The sequence below is a fragment of the Polistes fuscatus genome, unplaced genomic scaffold (assembly GCF_010416935.1).
Source record: "Polistes fuscatus isolate 324 unplaced genomic scaffold, CU_Pfus_HIC Scaffold16, whole genome shotgun sequence".
NCBI lineage: Eukaryota > Metazoa > Arthropoda > Insecta > Hymenoptera > Vespidae > Polistes > Polistes fuscatus.
In genome coordinates, this window is record NW_025113064.1 from 2,761,616 (window position 1) to 2,772,793 (window position 11,178).

Below are 11,178 nucleotides of genomic sequence, written 5' to 3' on the forward strand. Positions count from 1 at the left end.
ACCAAGAATTATTGCATATTAGATTGATAGCATTTAACTGATAAGCTCTTAGTTAAGAAAAAGAAGTATATTGATAAAACAATGTACGAAATTATATGCACCTAGATGGTTGATTTGTCGAACAACTTAGGGTATTCTAGACGTAGAAAAAAGAGTGTATTAAACTTAATGGTGCAGATTAATTATGTGCAGATTATTATGAAGTGGTCTAAGTCAAAATGAAAAAAAAAACTGGTGTGTGTACTTCTGTACGCACGTAAGAAGTTATACTTCTTTGACGTACCAAAACGAATATAACTTCAATACCTCAAAAAAACTTCAAGAAATTACTTAAAAAAAAAATAATAATTATTATATTATCATTAATAATTTTCCTTGTTACTTTTAATTTTCCTTGTCTATTTTTTCATTATTTTTATTATTATTATATTATTATTATTATTATTATAATTGTTATTAATAATTTTCTTTTTGCATAGAATATAGTTGATAAAGAAACCTGTTCTCCCCTCCCTGGTTGATAATTGATAATATTAGCTAATGTAAGCCGATTATTTTTCTTTTGTTATTATATTTTTATTCATTTATTTATTTATGTATTGTAAATATATATAGCGTGACCAGGTAAAAGGGGGAAGATTGGAAGTATGAGAATATAAGCTACTAATTATTTATTATTTTTTATTTAACAAAAAAAAGGAAGGAAACATATTTTCAATCGATCGATATATTATATATTATAAGAATGAATAAAAAAATATCAAAATATGGATATCTGTCTACACTAAATATAAGGGAGATATATCGAATTATTTTATGCGTCAACGGCCATGGCGCGGTGACAGAACTATTTCCCGCTCGTCGATTATTTAAGTAAAGCAGCGCTGAGTATACGATTAGTTCTTGGATGGGTGACCCGCTTTGAGAGAAAAAAAGAGGAAGAAGAAGAGAAAATAGTAAATAGCCATGTATATGAGAACTATACCATATAGAGCAAAAAGAGATCTTTTTTTTCTATTCTCAATGATACAGTATTATTGTATTTACTTCAAATAACATTCTTTTTTTTGCAGTTCATTACAGTAGCGGTTCTATGGCAAATATTTTTCCAGTATATTTTGGAACGTTGGTACAGAGTGCAACGTATATAGTGAACGTAATTAAATTTATAATTTTGTAAAGTTCTATTTAATTTCCTTTTTCTTTTTTTTCTAATTTTTATAAATTCAATTTTTTTAAAAATATGATTGGTTCAATTTAAAAATTTGAATTTCATTTTTAACACGTCGAGTTCCACGTCAGTCACTGTTGAAAAAACTGCTCTTTTTTTATACTGATATAAGTAACGCGCGTGGCCTGACGGTGATTTTCTTAAGAATTCGCGAAGTGCTCGACGTGTTGAAAAAATCAATTGAGTAGATAATAAAAATTCATTGTATGATGGAAATGATTCCGAAGATAACATTGATGGATAGAAAACATAAATTTGTTATAGATATGAAAATATATTATTTCTTAATAGCGTAAACAACTCTTACTTTCTTTTATCAAATTCGTATATTGCTTTAAACGAATAAAAAATACAAATACAAATTTCAATTATAATATTATTATCGTCATTATACTGTCATACTTACTATTGTTTGTAGATAAGGTTTCGTTGTCTCCCGGTATGTTATTATTTTATCTTTTGATACCGTAAAACATGTCTACCGTATAAAATGTAGGCTCCTAATACTATAATAAATAACATGGAAAGTTTAGATTTGTTAAAATACATTTGATACTTGTTTTTTTTTTTGCCACTTTCAAAAGTGTTTGCTGTAACTTCAAAACTTTCACAATTGTCTGCAATTATTTTTTTTAATAATAATAATAGTAGAAAATAAAATATCCAGATGACAGTCTTGGTAAAATGCTCTTGAAGTTGGTCTAAATTTTGTAACTATGCTACCTAAGTGACGTCATGTGGACCACCGCCGCCGAGTTTAGTTAGTTTCCGCCTAATGTATAGTAGTTATGAGAGATTGACTGAATGAATTTTGGATTTTGGTAAATGACATTCCGTTTGATGGCCACAGGCTCCCGGACTATTACGTTTTTATGTAACAATAATTTTCTATCAGACTTCTATTGAATCATTATCAGACAAGGTAGTGTAATAAAACACGTAACAGAAGTAAATAACAAATCGTGCAAAAAAAGACGCGATAAAAAAAGAAAACTTTGTCTTGCATATTAATTTAACATTTCAATAAGATAAGGAAAGTTATGTATTTTTTTCTCGAATAATTAAAACTAATCGGCACTTTTATATAATAATAATGTAAAATAAAGTCATTCCAATCTGACCTAGAATCCAAACACTTCTTGCATCTCATTTAATGTATCTCGTTTATCCACTTTATTAGCATAATTCAAAGTCAAACGGAGAAAAAGGAAAAAAAGAAGATTTCTTTACGAAGAAACTATGTTTATAACACCGATTAACTTCTTCTATTTAAGTAAAATAGTATTATTATGCACGGAATAAATGAAAAAGGTATCCTTGAAACCTTGAATCCTTGAAAGTACTATAATGGTTTTGCTTAAATAGGCTCCCGTTTGATGTTTCTTTCTTAGTTTCTGTTAAGACACAAAAGATGCAAGTAGTCACTGCGGAGTATCAACTTAATATCTGTTCTTAGCATACAAGAGAATATCCAGAAGTATTTTAATAATATTTTAAGTTGTTTTATAATTTATAATTTGTTAAACTAAACATGTTGTATATTACTAAATTTATTACTCCAATAGCAATAATGATACTGTTATTTTATTTAATCAAATATATATCAGATAAATTTCGTGAACATAAATTGATAAAAAAATGCTCAGGTCCAAAGCCTTATCCTCTGATTGGAAATCTGAATATATTACTTGGTGATATGAAAGGTATACTTTTATTTATTATTTATAATATCTATATTTATGCGACTTCTATTCAATAAATTTGTCTTACAATTAGATATAACTCATAAAATAATAAAATTATCCACAATCTATTCTTCGCCGTGGCTACTGTGGATTGGCCCAAAATTAGTCGTAGTCTTGGATGATCCTGAAAATATTGAGGTAAGATCTATCAAATTTACTGCACTTCTTTAGAAACGATTTCCCCGAATAAGATTTTTTTTATTTCGGCTTTTCTTTACATTAATTTTTTGTTTCCTTTTTAGATTCTATCAAAAGTTCTAACGGTTATGAAAAAAGTTCTCTATATTTCTTTTTCAAAAATCTTGTAGGTGATGGATTATCTACTGCACCAGGTAAACTATAGGTTCATATGCTTTCTTCTTAATTAATAAAAAAAAACTATGTATACCCTACTGTAATACAGTATTTTTTAAATATGTCTTTTAGACGATTGCTAATTAAAATAGTTTTCTTTTTTTATGATTTCATATAATGCCTACACACCTACACATGAATATATGAGAATTTCTCTTTTCTTATTTATTAATTAATAAATATATAAAAAATATACTATAAATATTTAAATTAAGAAATATTCTCGTATTTATAGCATCAATATGGAACATTCATCGAACAATCTTAAATCCAGTATTCAAAGAAGTTTCGACGTATATGGACTCAATGATAAAAAATGCTAACAGACTAGCTAATATTTTAGAAACTACAAACGGAAAAAACGTAGACATTATGCATTACGTACATTTATGTACGCTGGATATAGTATATGGTAAGATTTGGGAATTCTAAAAAATATAGATGGACACATTAAATTTTTTTTCTAAAAATTGTTTTTTTTGTACTGACAGATAGCCTATTGGAAAGTGATTTAAATTTGCAGAGCAATCCGGATTGCAAACTTGATGAATATATGTCGGAGTAATAATGAGAAGAATATTTTTAAATTTATAATATAATCTAATATTATTGAATATTCGTCTTCTTATTGTGAATTTTATTTTTATTTAGAGCTATGGACATAACTGTAACAAGAGCAATGAAATTCTGGTTACATCCAAATATTATATTTAACAATTCATCTATGGGGAAACGGCTACAAGAAATTCTTTCCCCCTTAAATAAAATAACAAACGAGGTAAAAATACCAAGAAACAATTTTTGTTTTAAATTGTCAAATATCAAAAAATATATTAGTTTGAAATAAAATAATAATTTATTCATGTATATATAACTTTTATATTCGTTAAGATTATAAGGAAAAAGAAGAATTCAATGAATGAAGATAACTTTACCCGGGAAGGAAAAGATCCACATGCAAGTAAGAATAATCATTTTAAAAAATATTCTTTTAGTAATGAATTTATGGATGAATACCTTTTATAATAACAATAAATAAAATATTATTATTCTCCTTTAAATAAAGAAAAAGATACCAGTCCATTTTTAGATGCAATATTTAAATCCTTTTACGAGACTGGAGAATATTCGGAGGCAGATATTCGTGATGAAATAAATACAATGGTTTTTACAGAAAGATGAATTCATTTAAGATTATTTAAAATTTTTTTTTCATTCAGTAAGAGTAAAAAACAATTTGTATTTATTTTTAGGGAAGTGATACTACCACTAATACGCTAACATTTTTATTTTTAATGTTAGCCACGTTTCCGGACATTCAAGTACGCTCAAATACCACTTATGCATTATTATTTAATATCTTTTAAAAATCAATTATATTTTCATGCAAAACTTGTATCATCTATTTGGCTTTTTCGATTCCAGAATCAAGTATACGAAGAGTTGTACGATATGTACGACTCAAGCGATCCTATAATTTTCCTATTACAATGGAAGATACTAAGAAAATGAAATACTTAGAACAAGTCATCAAGGAGACGTTACGTCTTTTCCCACCTGCTCTACTTATTGGGCGAACACTACAGCGCGATACAAAAGGTATTTTTATATATAATAAAATTTTTATTGTTTATTTTTTTTTTCTACTGACATTACAGTCTTATGTAGTAATAATATGTATTTATTTATTTTATTAAGTGAACGACAATGTGATATTACCAAAAAACTGTCAGGTATTTTTTATGATATTTTCACTACACCGAAATGGTAAATATTGGGCTGATCCCTTAAGATTTAACCCGGATCGGTTTTTACCAGGAAAATATAACTCTAAATGTTTTATTCCGTTCAGCATTGGGAAAAGAGGATGCATAGGTAAAAGCACATGTTTATGCATTCTTGAAATAGTATTCTAAACAGTCGATCGGCTAAGTACATTTTTATTGAATATTGCTTTTTCAGGTCAAATATTTGCCATGACTCAAATTAAGGCAATAGCTGCTACTGTATTGAGAAAATTTATTGTTCAAATAGACGAACCTATACCAGTGGAAAATGTTAACCTAAAGCTCAGTATTACTACGAAACCGGCTGAAACTATATTCCTGAGATTTAAAAAGAGATAATATTTATCATTGTTGTCATTATTATGTTACTAATCAAACAATTGTAATATATAATTAATTGTACAAATTAAAAATAAATTTTTAATACTATACGTTTCTGGTTTTTTTATTAGGATATCGGTATTCGTATTCCTAACTATAAAAGATGCAATTTCACAAATAGACTGAAAAATAAGCACATCAAAATAAAAATTCAGTATATTACAAAATAACTCGAGTGATACTTAAATTACTTTTATCGGTAAATTGGTTATAATGAGGATATTTGAATTTATTCCTAGAAGTCAAAGTATCACACCTCACACACCTCACACCTCACACACCTCACACACGCACATATGTTTATTTTTAAATGTCATATAAAGGTATTTCTTTTGAGTGAGAAGAATGATTCTTTCCTCTGCATCTTCGTGGAACGACTCTCACGGTCCGAACGTTGTTAATATTCTGTTATTACGGTGCTTATATTCTTATAAATTCAACTATATATTAAGGGACGTAATTGCTTAGGTAATAGTGTTCTCGTCTGTTGCATCGATAGGTTTAGTGTTCGATTCTTCTGGGAGAACTTTTTTTTTATTAGTTTTTTATATCTATAAATTTAAAAAAATTTTTTAACGTTTATTAATTTTTAATTATATAAAGGAAAAGAACGAAAGTTATCACAAAGAAAATTAGAAATATATAATAAAATTTTAAAATCTTGCGCAAATATTTAGAGACGATTATTTTGTAGAATAACAGCTATCATTTTATTTTTTACCTAGTAAACACAATAAAAATATATACAACTTTAATAATAATAAATAACAATTATATATACTTTAATCATTAAATATTTCATGCAAAGAACTGGTGTGTGTACTTATGTACGCACATAAGAAGTTATACTTCTTTGCCGTACCAAAACGAATATATCCTCAATAACCTCAAAAATCACTTAAAAAAAAACTTCAAAGAAAAAAATAACTTAAAGAAAAAAATAATTATTATATATATATAAGAAAGAATAAAATAGAATAAAAAAAAAATATAAAATTTTAGATATCAGTCCACATTAAGTGTAAGGGAGATATATCGTATTACTTTATGCGTCAACAGCCATGGCGCGGTGATAGAACTACTTCCCGCTCGATCATTTTAGTAAAGCAGCGCTAAGTACGATTAGTACTTGGATGGGTGACCCGTTTGAGAAAAAAAAGGGGAAGAAAAAAAGAGAAAACAACTTCATGCCGTAAATTTGAAATCGCTTGCCGCAATTCGTAAATACCGACAAACTTTTCATGGTGTCGTTTTTACAGATGCTCGGAAAAAAATTACTCTCATTACATTTTTCCCAACGCGCCAAAAGAAGTATAACTTCAAAAAATAAGTTTATTAGTTATTTCACAACACATTATTTTAAACTAAATTAATTCAATGTAATATTTTCACGATATTGTCAAAAGTGAATCGTTAGATAGTGTTTGTTATTTCAATATTGTATAGAAGTCATTTAATGTTCAAATGAATTCCTTTAAATATCTCGAAACAAGAAATATATGACTTAGACCACTTTCATAATTATGGGCACATATAAGCGTCAGAGTTACGTTATGGTTAAAACAAGTTTTAATAATATCAATGAAAAGTCTGTATTAATTGTATCATAGAATACGCAAATTTTCGTCTCTAAAGTAATGCGATTAAACTAATTGAAAAAAGTGAGAAGAAAAATACATTTAAACAAATATAAAAGGAAGGAAATATGAAAGTTATAAATTCGAATCAAATATTTCGTTACAAATCTTTACTGTCTAATATACTATTTACTTATATTTTATAGAATGGAACAAACAATTACAAAAATTAAAGAAATAAATAAATAAAGGAAAGAGAAAATTGAGTAAATTGTTGTTGTGTATACATACATGGAGGGTAAGTATTACTCTACATTACGCTATACAGAATAAAATTTATATTATACATATATATATATATACATATATATCCATATACGGATACAGAATAAAATTTAATCATAACTTAACCTATCTGGTTTTTTCGATACTCTTCCGCTCCTCGTCATACGGCAGTCCTTTATTCCGTCGCAATGTTTCGGAGAACTTAAAGAATTATTTTACTCATAACTGTTTACAATAATCGCTTCTATTCGAGACTCATTTGAGTCTGATTTTAACTCAAGTGGATAGACCCTTTGTATGGGTCGTACCAAACTACCCGTCGCAGTATTTAAGGGGTTATACGCAGTTGCGAGGCTCGAAAAAGACGTATTTTCATGAATTTTTTATAGAAACAGTTTTTATTTCTCAAACAAAAGTGATGGTAATTCAAATAGAGTAACTTTTGAGAATACAATAGCGCGTCGATTATGTAAAAATATTAATGTGCACCGCTCCTGTAGATGATTTCCTGAACGTCCTCTAAAAAAAGACGTTTGGAAGGTGATCTTCATTTTGGCGGTTTGGATTATTGAAATTAAAAAATATGGTGGATTCTTTTAAAGGATAGATTAATGCAGGTATTAAAACCAAGGAATAATAAAAATTTTGATTTTTGACAAAATGGCGTCTATTTGAGAAAAAGTTGTTGTTCTTGACTAAAATTTTCGCTCTAAATTGTTACAAAAAAATAGTAATAAATTTTTTAAAAATTATTCCTTATACTTAATACCTAGGGAATATATCTAAGAAGATTGTGTAAAAATTCGAAACCGATCGGTTAAGCCGTTTTTGAAAAATCGAGATCACCGACTTTGAAAATACCGTTTTGAGAAAAACACGTTTAAAGTTTCAAAGATACGTTTACACATAGTTAAAAATTTTTGTTTGCAGCTTACATGAAGTGAAGAATATTTGTCGGATCGATTTGAAATTTTCAGAGAATATACTTAAATATATGTACATTCCGAAAATGAAAAAAAAAATTGATTTTTTAAAAATTCTAACTGCGTATAACCCCTTAAATGAACGACCCTTACTTTGTCGTCCTTTCCGTAAATAAGTTTCTCTACGCGGGCTAGTGGCCAATCTATCCTTTTCTTATTTTCGTTTTCTATCAATACAATATCTCCAACTTTTATGCTACGGTTTTCTCTTTTAACACCCTTACGATGTATTAACGCTCCGAGATATTCAGTACGAAACCGACGTCTCGAAGACCTTCTTTAATTTTGGCTCTGTAATTATAACGTTTCGCAAAGTCGCATTTTTCAACTCTATCCAAGTCTAAAACACCGATTTCTTTAGTGTCTTGTAAAAACATAGACGGGGTCAGTGGTACGAGGTCTTGCTTATTTTCCGATAGAAAAGTTATTGGTCTACTGTTAATTATAGCTTCGCAGTCGAGTAGTACTGTCATCATTTCTTCGTAATTCAAAGAGGATTTGCGCAAAGTTCTTCGTAGTAGACGTTTCAAGATTCCATTTAACCGCTCCCAAAAACCTCCCCACCACGCGGCAGTGGGCGGATTGAATTTCCACTCGATTTGATCAATCGCTACCGTTCTAGCTAATTTCTCAAAATCTATGGTTTTGAATGCGTTATTCAGACCTACAAAATTTGTCCCGTTATCGCTGTAGATAACCGACGGTCTACCCCTCCATGCAATAAAACGCCTTAGTGACATCAAAAATGAAGCCGTAGGATAAGGACGTGACGAGCTCTAGGTGAACTGCCCTATAAACGTCGCAAGTATACAAACACACCCAGGCCTTGTGGTTACCCTTTAAGTAAATGGGTCCAGTAAAGTCTACGCCTATGACTTCGAAAACGGCTGCGTCTTTTACCCGATCATACGGTAGGGGGACTACAACTGGTTGCATGGGTTTAGCGTCATGCCGAGAGCAGTCCACACACTGCTTTAAAATCGCCCGAATTGTCTTACGTCCGCCAAGTATCCAATACCTTTCCCTTAAGTTGTTCATTGTTATCTCGACACCTGCGTGTTTTAACCTTTGATAGTTTTCGGCGATAATATATTCTACAAATTTGTTTTTTCTTGGTAATAATACCGGACATTTAAAATCAAAAAAATTTTTCTAAAATATCTTCTTTGTCAGCAGTCAGCGTTTTATAAATCCGTGCACAGCAACGGCTAAATAAACTTTCTGCTACATATAAACGAATAAAACAATGGCAAGTACTCGTTGACGTCATTATCACTGACCGATTACACACACATACATACTATCCGAACGAACGTGTGTTGCGTTAGTTTTCAACGCGCATATCTTCTTGAACCATTCATTGATTCACTCCATAATTTTCATTAAAAAAGAAAATGTAATGTCAGTAAGTAGGTGATGTGCCATAAATATCCAAGCGTGTTCGCACTACGTGCTACCTGCTACTATCTTTGCATCTTCTTCTTCTTCTTCTTCTTCTATTATATCTTGGCTACGCCAATTGGTTAGTCTAATCCATCATTTATTCGAATCTGCATACGAGTATAAACTTTCGAAAAACCATCAATCTTTACGCAGACATGTGCCAGGGATAAACAGCAATTTCACCGGTGTTCTACCTCGTTAAATTTCTTTTAACAATCCCAATGTACATATAATGTATTTACGATCGTTCGTAATCTTACGAAAGAAACATCATTTCGACGATTTCGAAAGACCTAAATTATTCTTATTTCAATAAATAATTCTTAACAATAGAGAGAAAGATATTACTTTTTTTCTGATAAAACAACGAAGGAAAAATAGATTTGAAAGCAGTCACTTGTACAACGCAGATCATTGAAAAAAAAAGTTAAAAGTACTCTCGAATGCGTAATAATTACGTAATCGGGATAAACGAAAGAAACAAAATGAATAAAAATTCAGACACACCTAAGTCAGGTCCATCGAAACTCACCCTGTCATGGAACTTTTTCAAATGCTTATATATAAATCTCATTGTCAAATTTCTGTGATTTTCTTTCTATTTTTCATCTTATTCAATTTTATTCGTATCCACGATTACGTTATTTTAATTTCCAAATCTAAAACCTTTTATTCGTATTTAATATCGCTCATTCTACATGTGTGCGAGTGTGTGTGTGAAATGAAAATACTTGAAAGATAAATTGAAATAAATAAATAAATAAATAAATAAATAATTGGAAATATACATACGTTTACAAAACTAATAATATATCCACTTGATGATTATCTTTAGTTGTATTAAAGATGAAATATTGATCCGAAACATTGTACGTCAAATATTTATAAGCTCAAAACACTACATCTTCGACGTATTTGCATCGTCCCAACCGAGGTCCAAAAATTCGACTGTTTGTTGTTTCTGGAACAGTGACAGAGACCTCAGGGAGTCTTACGAGCACCAACGGTGGAAGTAACGCGTTAAAGTTCGACGATTAAATAGTCGAACTTTGATCTTTCATAAAGAACTAACGTTGTAAACCTAAAGATTCGTTTTTTACTAAACAAGTACTCCATTCCTCATACTCATACGCATTCGTCGAATAAAATCATCCTTCGAATGTAATTCAATGACGTTCAAGAAACCAACTTATCTTTGATGTTCAACACGTTTCGCGCAATTAAATGCATATAGATAGGTACATGACAGAACATACGTAAAACATAAGCTTATATATATATTAGCAACAATTTTCGAATAAATCAAAACTGCCGGTGCGCGTTTAATTTCCTGCTACATTTTTTTCTCGGCCATATGAACGGAGCAAGAACGAAGCAAAACTTTTATTTTTG

General features: G+C 29.5%; 1 protein-coding gene across 1 annotated transcript; it reads left to right on the top strand.

Moving 5' to 3' along the window:
• The first annotated feature begins 3,239 nt into the window (after positions 1-3,239).
• On the top strand, positions 3,240-5,492 carry LOC122514925 (cytochrome P450 4C1-like). The gene is given in 11 exon segments (XM_043632071.1): positions 3,240-3,308; positions 3,566-3,742; positions 3,822-3,891; positions 3,982-4,108; positions 4,222-4,291; positions 4,397-4,503; positions 4,584-4,652; positions 4,756-4,806; positions 4,809-4,929; positions 5,029-5,205; positions 5,293-5,492. Coding segments are annotated over 10 exon segments (1,071 nt in total). The 5' UTR covers positions 3,240-3,308; positions 3,566-3,627; the 3' UTR covers positions 5,457-5,492.
• The last annotated feature ends 5,686 nt before the right edge of the window (positions 5,493-11,178 follow it).